Here is a 12,615-nt window from a genome sequence, read left to right as displayed (position 1 = left end):
ATAAAAACTTGAAACATAAGTAACGCATTTTTAAAATTCAAAATAAGTATCGCCTGGTTAATAATCGGCAGGTTCCAATTCCGGTATTTTCCATCACTGCCAAGGCGGTCACACTACGCGCCACTTTATCAAGTTTATAAACTTTCCGCAGCAGTACAATTCCGTAAACATATTCGGCTGGAGCGACAGACAGATCCTCGAGATGGCCAGCGATACCGATTTTGACGCCAAGAATGGAATCGTGGACGGACCAACCCCGCCGCACACCGAGCTGGCAGCCCTCTATAAGCAGTGAGTAGGGCTAAATATAGCGCCTACTATAGATGGTGTCTAAATGGCCCGCGCATATGTAACAAACACGCCGACCCATCGTTACCCACACATCCAAGCTGTGGAATTGAGTTATGATTATTACTTAAAAGGCATTTATTGCAGGAGCTTCGCCTACTACACCTTCCGTGTGCGCCTGCCCTCGACCTTGGCCACCATCGCGGATTCCCTAGTCAAGGACAAGGACGTCCTCCTGGCCACATATGGGGCGGTGGGTAGTTGTGTGCACTTTTCCCTTGACCTTGAGCTTGAACCTTTGATATCAAATTGCATTCCAGGCAGCGGAAGCCGATATTGAACAAACTACAAAGGAGGTTAGACAGCTGCGGGATGACATCCTGAGCAATGGTCCTTTACTGCCCTTTGGTGAAAATGGTAGGTATTTGGGGGGCTCATGGGTTGGCAATCATGAAGCTCTTACTCAAAGTTCCCTGTGCAATGATACCAATTCAAATGCTTAAGTATTGGAGCGCTGACTTGATCCGTCTTATTTTGTTGTAATAGCATTGAACTCATAATTGATTGCGTTGTATATATTATTATTTCATTTACCCTGTGCAAAATGAATTTCTTTGATAAGAATAACAAATCCGTGTCTTTCAGATTCCGACTCTAAAGTGTGGAATGCATTCCTGGAACAACTGCCCAAGGAGAAGAGTACCTACTTTTCCACCTGCTGGCTGTACGCTGAGTGCTACATGTACCGCAAAATCTCATCTATTTTCCGGGCCACAGCCCATATGGCCGGCTACGACTACTTTAGCCAGCAGAAACAGACGGCGACCAAACTGAGCGTGGACGCCATGCTGGCGGTGGCCAAGGCTACGCGGCACAATGAACGAAACTCGGACACCTTCCGCCAGTTGATCAAACTCAATTTGTGGGGCAATCGGTGCGACCTGTCCATAACCTCCGGCAAACAGGTGAAGCCCACTGGCAATGCCTTTGACCAGGTTACGGACTTGGAGGAGAAGCTACTGATCGACGGCACCGCGGAGGTATGGAAAGCACTGGACGGAGCCTCCGGAGAGGGCATTGTGGACATCATTTTCGACAACGCCGGCTATGAGCTGTACACGGATCTCATTCTGGCTGAGTACATTATCGACAAGGGACTGGCTGCCAAGGTGCGCCTCAATCCCAAGGCCATTCCCTGGTTCATTTCGGACGTGATGGAGCACGACTACCACTGGACACTGCAATTTCTGGCCGACCATCCGGATCCGGTGCTGAGTGAGGTCGGAAAAAAATGGCAGCGTTTGACGACCGAGGGCAAGTTCGAGCTTTCGCCACTGGAACACTTTTGGACGAGTCCATACGAGTTCTATCGCATGCCAGAGGTAAATCAGCCACTGTACGACCGCCTGAAGGAGGCGCAACTGGTTATCTTCAAGGGCGACCTGAATTATCGCAAGTTGTTAGGCGACTTCTCCTGGGACAGCACGGAGTCATTTGAAACTTGCTTGAGGGGTAAGTCTATCTTGTCAGAAAATCATCCAGAACTTACACGTTTTATATCCCTGTTAAGGTTTTCGTCCTTCCAATCTCTGCACTCTGCGCACGATTAAAGCGGATCTGATCTGCGGATTGGGTGCAGGCGTGGCGGACCAACTGTTTGCCAAGGATAAGGAGTGGATGTTGACTGGCGAATATGGCGTAATACAGTTTGCTAGCAAGTAGAGAAAGAAGGAAATCAGGACAGGGAACAGCAAACTAGTTGAATTGTTTTAGTCGTTATAAGCTTAGCTTAATTGTTGAAATTCATAGTGACCTATGCGAGATCCAAAAACGAAATTATACTCAATTTACTCATCAACACTGCAACCATAAATAATTTAGTTTTTATAAAATGATTTAAAACACATTTAATACGTTTGCATTGCCTTTAGCAATAGTTGTACTCTAAATCCTTTTGCATTGTTTAGTAAGCACAGACAGACACTCATATAAACGTCAGTTGTCCAGAGGGCTATTAAAGTTTAGATCAATATTAATTTGGAATCGAAACATTTTCCTGGCAAAGGGGGCTTCGAAATTCTACGTTTTGGGCAAAATGTATAGTGCTGAATTTAGTAGCCGCACCGATGTCACGGAAACCACCAATCTTGCCGCGATTGAGCAGCTGAAGGAACAGCGGTTCAACGAGAAGAATCTCATCATATACAATCCGCCTGGAGAGAATGATGAACTGTCCGCCAGATTCCTGCGCAGCCTGGCTTTTGCCACCTTCAAGCGAAGATCGCCCGCATTTTTGCGGGATTTGATCATATTCCTGCAGGATCGTGAGACGGATATCATTGAGCAGTGCGGGGAGTATGCCCATTTCGATTTGAAGCGCACCATCTGGAGCCTGGAGCTGCTGCGCGATGATATAATCAACAACAGGGATTTCCAGATATTTCGCGTCAAGGCGCCTGACACTGACAGCTGGAACTCGTTCATCAAGGGTATTGGAGAGGACAGAAGGCAGTGGTTCTCGGCGGTTTGGCTGCATGCGGATTGCTACATGTACCGCCGCATTTGGTCGATCTTCCAGCGATCCGAAACCCTGAAAAATTATGATTACTTTGGTGATCAAAAGACGTCCATTGTCACCAATGTGGCGCCGCTGATGAGGGACATCCTAGTCTCCACCAAAGGCATAAGGCGCAGTCAGGAGGACTTTCAGTATCTACTGAAACTATCTGCGTGGTCCAATCACGGTGACCTAAACATCACAAGGAGGGGTGCGCATGACAAAATCTATAAGCAGATTGCCAAATACGACATTGATTTGCTGGCCGATCAGTCGTCCGATGTTTGGCAGGATCTCATCGAGGCCAGTGCGCCCGTCTACGTGGACATCGTGTGCGACAATGCGGGATTCGAGCTCTTTGCGGATCTGCTGCTGGGCGAGTACATCATAGAATCGGGCTTGGCCAGTCGGGTGCGGTTCCATGTGAAGGCTATACCGTGGTTCATCTCGGATTGCACGCACAAGGACTTCAACTGGCTGCTGAAGTTCCTACGCAAGCACGAGTTCCAGGAATTGAATGCCTTTGGTAAGCGGATACGGGCCTACATCAGGGATCGTTCCTTTATCCTGTGCGACAAAAGCTACTTCTGGACAAGTGGCCACGACTGCAGCCAGATGAAGCGCGTGCAGCCTTGCTTGTATGTCTACATCAGCCAGGCATCCCTGGTGATCTTTAAAGGAGATCTCAACTACCGGAAACTGCTCGGCGACATCAACTACAAGCCCACTACCCAGTTTTCCGACTGCCTGCGTGGCTTTCAACCCGCCAGCGTCTGTGCCCTTCGCGTCATTAAGTCGGATATCTATTGTGGACTGCCCCTCTGCACGGTGGAGAAGCTAAGCGAGCAGAATCCGGAGTGGATGGTCACTGGCGACAAGGCCGTCGTACAAGTGGCCATCAAGCATCGACTCTCGAGCGACATTATCGTTTGAACACAAGAAATGATAGTCGATCTCATTCGATTTCCCAATTAACAGCCCATATTTATATGTAGCTATTGTCGTTTTATTAATTTATCTCCTAAATGGTAGGCGGTGTAAGTCGTTAAGATAAGTATTGCATTCCGTATTATAGACTATAACTAAGCATTATCAAGTATGAATGGTAGAAAAATATGTATGCTCTAAGCCATATTTATAGCTATTTATAAATTTATTTGTATGATCGCTGCGATACTTCGAATTGTTCAAGTCTTATCAATTGCCGTTACAATAAAATCAGGGCAAAAAAAAAAAAGAAGAAATTTAAATTTTCGTGCATGTTCTCTTTAGTTATTCATCATCATCTCCATACCAATCCTTTCATTGCGTTTTATATTAATATTTAAATAAAATCCAGTAACTAAATGGATATTCTGCGTTCCGTTTCAAGTTTTGGAGGGATTGCTGGCCGCTGGAACTCACAACGAGAAGTTGGGATTGAGCTGCTGATATGGCGTCAGATCTTTGGTGATCGAGAATAGCGCCCCGTCGCGCATCATCTTGCACATGAGGGCGCCCAGATTCTTGGCATCGTCGATCCCGGAGTGGGCCCTGCCCTCGAATGCCAGACCCACGTGCGACAGGGCATCCGTGAAGTTGCACGGGCGGTACTTGTACCACGACCGATAAATGGCCCTCACGTCGATCCACTGATTAAAGTAGGCCGGCTTGCGTATCCCTTTCCGGTTGCACTCCTTGGCCAAGCAGATGCCGAAGTCCCAATCCGTCCAGGTGACGAATGCACAGTTACCCAGTACGTTTGACTTGTTCATCTTGGGCAAGGTGAGGTTCCTGGTGCGTATCTCATGGCGCAGCCACTCGTTAAACATCACAATCGCCGTCGTCAGCGGTATTCCGCTGTCCACAGTCTTCTGCTGGATGCCCGTCAGCTCCGTGCAGTAGGTGCTCAAGCGCGGCGACTCGATGGGAAGGATGTACTGGTGGAACTCCGACTCGATCTTTCCTGTCTTAAGGTTAACGAGCACTGCTGGGAATTCTAAAAAGTACGAGGTTCCATTATAGCAATGGCAACAAATCGAGGGGTTGCTATTTTAATATCTTACCAATTATCTCCGCTTCTCGCCAATGTGGTGGAGCCTGATTTTCCCAGCAGGTAGCCTCAAAGTCCACGGCAATCACATACGAGTAGGGCTGCATGGCTAGACGCTTGGACTTCCTTGACTTCTTGCTTTTGGCGGGCACTGTGTTGGCCTCTGTGACTTCGTCCTCGATGAACGACTCCTCGGGATCGTTATTTGGATCTGGGCGAGCTCCGTCGACGTATATGGTATCGATCAGGCCCAGTTGCCTGCAAAACGGACAGAAATTGTAAAATATAAGCGTTATCTCACAGTTAGAAAGTTTTTTAAATTTTTAAAAAATATTTTTTTTTTCTAATTTTGTACAAAATAGGTATGTTTTTCATAACCTCTACTCCAGCTGATCTGAGTATAAGATCAAACCAGTTTGACGTCTTATAAAACTGCTACTGTTTGGGAAACCGATTTGAAAACAGAAAATCTACGAAGTCCTAACCTTCTCCCACATCCCTTGACTGCTCCTATTGCTGTTTGCCGTAGCAGACGATCATGGGTTTGTCGTGCCACAAAAGTCCATTGGTTTCGTTTAGCGCTTGGGCTATAATCTCCGGATTGTTGGCATCGAGAAAGGTCACGAAAGCCTGCCCTTTCATGCGACCCTGCTGCATGACCTTGATGTCCAAATTACTCGCTGCAGTGTACTTGGCATACAGCTCCCTCAGCTGCTGTTCATCCACGGTCTTCGCCAGGTTCTTAATGTACAACTTGTTGCTGGGATCGCCGGTCTTGTAGTTCTTATAGACCGGCAGAGCTTCGAGCTGACTGGTGGACAAACGCCTCTCTGCCTTTGCACCACTTTCTGGCTGTGATATGGACTGACGTCTTTCTGGGTTTATCGAAGCTGGTACTAGGGTTTCGGGCAGTTTCATGTCGATTTTGGGTGCGTCAAACGAGGGTTTTTGAACAGTCAGTTTGGGCTTAGTGTGACTAGCTAGATGGGCAGCTTGCTGTAGCATTTGGCGTGCTCGTTTGAGAGTCTTGGCACGGGCTTCTTCGCTCGCAGGAGCTAGAAGCAGTCGCTGCCTTTTGGCCAGCTTTTGCTCCCCATCGTCGCTCTCCAACTCGCTTTCCGATTCGCTGGGTATCAGCTCGGTTTGAGTGCCCACGTGCTGGAGATGCATCTGAACCATCAGTCCATCGGGTCGCTTTTCAAAGGGTGGCTCCAGATTCATGCGATTCATTAGGTGCAAAACTTGGTTATAGAAGTGGGCATTTGTCTGCAGACTCTGACCGATCCTGGCTAGGATCTCCCCATTAATGGGTGGATAGCTGTAGCTGAGATATGGCGGCGGCGGCTGTGTGAAGTCGCACTGATTATTGCAGGCGTAAAGCCTTCGAACGTACTTGTCGATATCCGGAAGGCCAGAAACAGCGCCTCCATTTCCAGCTGCCTTCGTCTGCGTGGATTTGCTGCTGGCACTCGCGGCTCCGGAAGTGGGCCGCGGTCCAAAGACACTGATGCACAGCGGCTTGTCCAGCGATTCGCTGAGTCCCTGCAGCTGCTCCAGCGCTTTTGCCGCCTCCTCCGGGTCGCTATACTCGAGGAGCACCCTTTTCCGGCCGTAGGTGTTCAGAGAGCGCGGCAGGATGAGCTTGCACTCACGGATCAGCTGCGCCAGTTCGTCCAGCGAGCAGGGCATCCGTTTCAGGAGCAGTTTACTGCTAAGCGCGCTCATTTTCGGCACAATTTCCAGCGAGCTTCAGAAATTTCAACGCCGCATGCTAAATGCGAAAACAAGAAAACATGCCGCCGCGGCGTTGCCACCTAGTCGCATTTCGGTATTGCGTTTGACAACACCGATTTTTGGCGGGATTTTTAAACAACAGCTGCTGCGGCAACCGTCTTGTTTGGTCGATAAAATGAAGTTGCATAAAGCAAATGCCGGCGACTCTGACTTTCACTAATTGAACTGGTTACCTCGCAATTAGATTGCTGCACCTATTTTTGTCGGCCGACGAAAAGCGAAGGAAACAAAAAGTATCGATTAAATGCTAGACGAATTGGTCCTTTAAAGTATATTTTCCCATTTAAAACTAGGAAATTCGCTAATTAGAGATTGTTTATTGATTTGTTGTTGGAGGAAAACCCTGTAAAATGTCAGAAAAAACTTCGACTTCCTTTGGGTTGGAGCAAAAGTAACAAAGAAAGTTGAGTTAAAGAAGATATCTGTCTGCATTGGGGACCAAGTAGTCATCGACAAATGAACGAATCGCGTGCCATCGCATTGCATATAGTATGCATTGCAATGCATTAACTCTCCGTTGGGGGTCTGATTAGATCTTTGTTATGGGTGTACTTCCCCCAATTCGATTAGGCTAATTTTTCTATTTTTCAGACGCATCAGGCCAGCAAATGCAGCGCATCAGCCTTCGGAGTCAATGCACTTTTGGCGCACGCTACGCGCATTTAATCAAATTGAATTACATATGAAAAATGCGCGACATGATCTGCTTTTTGATATATGGCACACACAAAGTGCTTATAAAAAGATCAGCGCACACACACTGGTGGCCGTTGGCAGATTGCATAAAATTTGCAATGATTAAATGGACAGCGAGGAGGGGGCAAATGCAGGCGGCCCCAGTCGCACTTTCGCTTTTCACTGGATTTTGGGGCGGCCAAAGGGGGCGCAACGATGGTGGACCATATGCGGAAGTCGACTTTGGCACAAACAACGCGAAATTGGATGAATGAACTCTGTGCAGCTGGCGCAGGCTGAGCGGGAAAAAAGGAAAACCACTTTTAAATTCACTTTTACTTGCGCCAATTGAAACGAGTCCGCGCTGTCGGCTTTGCATTCTAAGTGACTTTAATGGGTTGGGCTATATTTAGAAAATTGCAACCAATTGCCTAGTAGGCGGTTTGCCACTGGGGCACATCAATTTCCACGCGGAAAAGAGGTTAATTACAGGATCAATTTTATCGGCAGAAGTTTCTGCCACCAACTCCGTTGAAGGGAATGGGATTACATGACCAGATGGAAACAAAAACGATTAAATTATCAAGCCAATATTGCTATTATGCGTTGCAATGAGTTTTCTTGAACATTAAGTGCACTTTTCAGTGAGCTTTCCACACGAATTTTCCACACCCACTGAGCGTTTCACTTGAAAGAGCACTGAGTCAGCAACAGGTTTTCCAATTGGTCACCGCCGTCGCCGGCTGATGACAAGCCCCTTTTTACACATTCCATTAATTGGCCAGCGAAATTGGCATTAAAGTGCGATTTTCTTTGTCGCCAAACAATGTAGTTGTAGTAATTACACGTAACACTTCTGAAAAGCGCCATTAATTAGCCATATATTTCCCAGGGAACGCTCAGCAGTTAGCCTAATTGTAGGGGCTATAATGAATTGGCCAAATGAGAAGCGTGCCTGGACACAATGGACAGAAAATGGGGAAAAATTGAAAAAACCAAAGCCTAAAAATAAACCTCGGGATATTAGGCATATTGCAATAGCGTTAAATGACCATAAGGTATAAATAAAAATCAAACAATTGAGCAGAGTTCAATAAATAAAGAATTGATGATGCATTTTAGTAAATACACGAAATGCATATTATGTTTTATGGGATCATCAGGGGGAATATCTCACGTGGCAGTGCAGCCTTTTCAAATATTATCATGCACGGCAATTGACTCTAGCTAATTGCCACATTCAAAGGTAGGGGTATTTATTTACGGATGATTACCATCAAGGTCCTGTGGATGAGTCGACTTGAGGCTGGGTTTATTGCAATTGATGGAAATTAGCAAGTGGGCTCCAAATGATATATATTTATTGCGCATACGCCCCGCATGCCGCGTTCGCAACGGAGACGCGTGCATTCGAATTTACCATACCGTAGCCGGGCCAAAAAAGTACGGCGGCCTTCTCCGCTTCTATCCGTTTCCATATTTCAATGGAGGCTCTCCGCCGTAGCCCCCAATCTGTGGAGCTCCCCTCCGGGTCTCCTGATTTACGGACGGCATTCGTTCGAATGCAATATTGAGTTGCAGCACTATTGCTTCGGCTGCTTTTCGACCAGAATCGTAGTCGTGGTGCTGGCGACGTGGTCGGAATGCAATTGTATCGGTAGCGGTAGCGACTGTATCCGTGAGTTTCGTGTGCGCCATGCTCTTGACTTTGGATAAGTTTGGTGAAAACTGCTTTCAGCCGGATTTCCCGCACTCTGGTTGCCATCTGAAAACCAGACGCCGATTGCCAGCCAATGTCTGGGCATCGAGTTGCGCTCAGCGTTCATTGGTCAGCAGCGTGCCGGAATCTTCTAGAGAATCGTCCAGAGACCACCCTGAGATCGGTCAAAAGGTAGCCGCATGTCAATTTGGTTCCCTCCCATAAATCTCACTTCTTTTGCCCGTAGTGTATGCCAAGTTCGTTGTGGTTTTTCCGCGACCAATTGCTCTGTTTGATCTTTAATTTGTGCGCTGCAAATTTACGGCTGGCACTCCACATATGTACATACGTTTGGTTTGATTCAATTGTTGCAAATAATAAGCTATAAACCGAGCAATAATAATAAGTATATTTCATTTCTGCTACTGCCACTGAGACAGTTCGCACAGCTTTGTTTACGATCTTAAACTGGCCGTAAAGGCGGATACGTTTTAAGCCATTTAGATACTTAATAACAGCCAGTTTGTAAATAGAATTACATTCCACAGAGCAATTTATATGAGATATATTTTGTGAACCACCCAAATTCGTATCTTATATGTACACTCAAACCGATCTTAGCTCATTTGTTTGTTGGTTTTCTAAACGGGTTTTCGTGTGGGAATGAGAACTAGAATTCGATGTGCGACCAGCTTGGAAATTGCGCAACCTTACAGAGTTAGCTGAGTCTACTCACGAGTGGATGGCCAAGACCTCCCATTGATCGATCAGGTGCATTTTGGCCAAGACAAAGGGGGAAGTCCTGCTTATCAATCGAAGATCTACGACTTGGCTGAGGTGGCGTGACAAATCGAACTGACACCATTTGGAGTTAAGATTGGCAAAAGTATAAAGCACAGATCTTGATTGGAAGCTTTCATTTGATGCCCCATGCGCTTTGTTATTGCGGCCGCAAGGTTTCCATTTATAGAATACTACGCATTTCAATTAATGAAATAGTCATAATTAAATTAAAGAGTCGCCAGCACGAGTCGTATAACAATAGGGTATTCAAACAGTCCGAGATTACGCAGATACATTATGTACGTATGTAGTATGTAAATACGCTCCATGTGCGCAGGGTGCTATTTACAGAGTAACTCGAGACCATGTCGTCATATAGATTACTCGCTTTATCAATGCAGCCTCCCGTTTTAGTTTTATTGCATTCTCATTGTAGTCCACAAAAGTTTCCACTGCACAGCCATATAAATACATATAACCATATATATATAGATTTATAAACATGCATATATGAGTTGGTGGTACTCGTATATACACAGCGCATGTTTCATGTGCAAATTGAACTAGCAGGTCAGGCGAGGACATATTGGGGCCATCGGGCCGCGATACAGACACATTCTTTGTGGATGCAATCTGCTGCACTTTTGCAGCTTCCACTGGGCCCGTCTGTCATCCGTCATCTGGCCAGCGAGATCTGGGGATTGGAGTGAGAGGCCTCGTGTTCACTTCCAATTACACTCAATTACCGAAGTCCGTGTCCCAGCAACTCTGATCTCAATTGCTGAAAGGCTGGGAGTTATTTTTGGACCACCCCATCCCTCCCAGGGAATGGGTCAGGTGAATCACTGCTCCAACTATGGGCAGACCATTTGAAGTGGAGCACTCGGATCCTCCGGGCAAAGTGCATGTGGCATATAGTTTATAGTAAGTCTGTGGCGTGTGGGATAGTCCCAATTCTGATTGCTGAGCACGCGGCCAATCAGTCAGCGGGCCATCAATCAACTGATCGCGTACTTAACGCCTGTGCGCCGCTTGATTAATTTAATCATGTGTGATTTGCGACTGTTTGGTTTACTTGGCGAGCGCAAACAGCACATAAATAAATATCGGAGTCTATAGTGAATGAATAGTGGATAATGGCGCTGGAAATTCGATAGCCAGATAGTGCTTATTTGTCTAGTGGTTGTACATGCTGGGGAAAAGTCAACAAACGAAATCGAGAAGGTAAACAAATACATTGTTAGTTGTTAGACAATAACAGAATTAATTGCACAGACCTCTCGTAAGATTTCCTATTATTAGCAGTTCATTTGAAATTCAGATTATCATAATCCTACGTTCGCTGTACTCCTAAGTTTATGAATTGATCTTGTTTAATTTGATTCGAAATGTAGTTTAATCTGGTTGCGAAACTGGTATTATGAAGATTTTGAAAATATTTCATGCGAAATGAATTTGGATCTAAGCACAAGGATGTTTATTTTTGTAACTTACGAAATGTAAATGTACTGCTATTAAGTATAATATATTATCTGACAATTTAAATACATGAATATAATTGCAGGTATATCTACGATTTCGCAATATGCGTAATTATTGTTATCAGTGCCTGATTACACTTAGCTATATTTTAAGTGCGTTTCAGGGGCGCCAAAGTGCATTGACCAACTTCAATATCAACAACTCGTTGCTGGGAAATAAATATTTGCCCGAAAGTTATTACACGGCCTCAAGCGCTTTGCTGTTGACCAAGTGGCAACAAAAGAAAAAAAAGGCCAGGGCCGGATTTTCCAGGCTGCGGACTTTGTTATTTCGTCGGAAAATTGAAATGAAAAATGGGGTCAGTTCAGGTCAGCACGACAGGATGACGCGGCCACAGAAAATCAATTTACGCGGGCAAGAGCCGGAAAAGCCCCCTTTCGTTGGAAACTCCGCCCCTGGCCAACTTAATTGCGGTTTGTTAAGTGGAAAAGCAAAGAAAGAGAAGGTGGACTACAACTTTCAACGGGAAAATTCCTATACACATACTTTATGGGTAATATTAGCGAGGAAACAGAATAAAAACTCACCTTGCTAGTTTTATCAAGGCCATTTCTGACTGACTGACGTTTCTCTGATTTTTCTACTTTTTTTTTTTTTTGGCAGGACCTACTATTTATGCTATTCGAAATTCGTGGGCTTATTTATTTAACTCCCTATTCCCCTTTTTTTTTTTTTGCGATTTTGGCAGTGCAAGAAACGGTAAACTAGGAAGAAGATGAGCGAGCCGAATTCCTTTTGTTGTCTGCTCACTCACACGCACACGCCGAAACACAAAAACACGCGCGCACACACAAGCGAACTTATTTCAGCCGGCACAACAAAAACACTGCGCTTTTTCGATACTTTCGTTACGTTCTGCTTTCCTTGTTATTTTGATTTAGCTATTTATTTAACTCGTTGTTTTTACATATTCCCGCACGCACACTGGGTTTTTTCTCTTTGTCTTTTTGTACAACCTTTCAGTCAAGTGCATTTGGCGATTGATGCAATTGCAGCTGTAAATGAACTATCCGCCCAGCCGAGTATTTAACCGGTCAATAGAGATGCACTCCTGGTATTTGCATTTTTTGCGTGCCTGTCGGTATATTCTCGTATAGCTGCGCTAGCAATCCGCATCTAATATTCAGTTGTAACTCGCTCGGCGCCCGTTCACAAATGCAGCGGCATTAAATCGGCGAAATATATCAACCGTATTGCGATATATCGATTTCCGGCGTCGAACAGCTGTTGCATCCGCGCTCCGAA

General features: G+C 45.7%; 3 protein-coding genes across 5 annotated transcripts; 2 read left to right on the top strand and 1 right to left on the bottom strand.

Moving 5' to 3' along the window:
• Window positions 1-49: 49 nt before the first annotated feature.
• On the top strand, window positions 50-2,324 carry LOC6735657 (damage-control phosphatase ARMT1). The gene is made up of 5 exons (XM_002082539.4): window positions 50-291; window positions 436-541; window positions 609-705; window positions 934-1,800; window positions 1,859-2,324. Exons 1-5 carry the CDS (start codon window positions 203-205, stop codon window positions 2,008-2,010), a joined length of 1,311 nt encoding a protein of 436 aa, XP_002082575.1. The 5' UTR covers window positions 50-202; the 3' UTR covers window positions 2,011-2,324.
• Window positions 2,325-2,371: 47 nt separating this feature from the next.
• On the top strand, window positions 2,372-4,089 carry LOC6735656 (damage-control phosphatase ARMT1). The gene has a single exon (XM_016181401.3). It carries the CDS (start codon window positions 2,384-2,386, stop codon window positions 3,776-3,778), a length of 1,395 nt encoding a protein of 464 aa, XP_016029012.1. The 5' UTR covers window positions 2,372-2,383; the 3' UTR covers window positions 3,779-4,089.
• Window positions 3,804-12,576, bottom strand: LOC6735655 (ERI1 exoribonuclease 2). Of its 3 annotated transcripts, none has more exons than XM_002082537.4 (3): window positions 11,898-12,576; window positions 4,891-5,135; window positions 3,804-4,823 (listed from the first exon to the last, which is right to left on the bottom strand). In XM_002082537.4, the coding sequence occupies exons 1-3, from the start codon at window positions 11,918-11,920 to the stop codon at window positions 4,246-4,248; spliced, it is 846 nt and encodes a 281-aa protein (XP_002082573.1). In that variant the 5' UTR covers window positions 11,921-12,576; the 3' UTR covers window positions 3,804-4,245. The 3 variants fall into 3 exon arrangements, with proteins under 3 accessions (XP_002082573.1, XP_016029009.1, XP_016029010.1); XM_016168718.3 differs by lacking the exon at window positions 11,898-12,576 and adding an exon at window positions 6,271-6,674; XM_016168719.3 differs by lacking the exons at window positions 3,804-4,823; window positions 11,898-12,576 and adding an exon at window positions 5,363-7,200 and having other exon boundaries at window positions 5,004-5,135.
• Between the last annotated feature and the right edge of the window lie 39 nt (window positions 12,577-12,615).

The sequence above is a fragment of the Drosophila simulans genome, chromosome 2R (genome assembly GCF_016746395.2).
Source record: "Drosophila simulans strain w501 chromosome 2R, Prin_Dsim_3.1, whole genome shotgun sequence".
Taxonomy (NCBI): Eukaryota; Metazoa; Arthropoda; class Insecta; order Diptera; family Drosophilidae; genus Drosophila; species Drosophila simulans.
Note: the sequence above shows the minus strand (reverse complement) of the source record. Positions and strands in the feature narration are given on the sequence as shown.

Excerpts from the sequence above, each read along its gene's own strand:
- LOC6735655 (XM_016168719.3), bottom strand. The coding sequence starts at position 6,602 with ATGAGCGCGCTTAGCAGTAAACTGCTCCTGAAACGGATGCCCTGCTCG.
- LOC6735656 (XM_016181401.3), top strand. The coding sequence starts at position 2,384 with ATGTATAGTGCTGAATTTAGTAGCCGCACCGATGTCACGGAAACCACC.
- LOC6735657 (XM_002082539.4), top strand. The coding sequence starts at position 203 with ATGGCCAGCGATACCGATTTTGACGCCAAGAATGGAATCGTGGACGGA. Across the intron at positions 706-933 it reads ACTGCCCTTTGGTGAAAATG|ATTCCGACTCTAAAGTGTGG; the intron begins GTAGGTATTTGG and ends CGTGTCTTTCAG. Across the intron at positions 1,801-1,858 it reads ATTTGAAACTTGCTTGAGGG|GTTTTCGTCCTTCCAATCTC; the intron begins GTAAGTCTATCT and ends ATCCCTGTTAAG.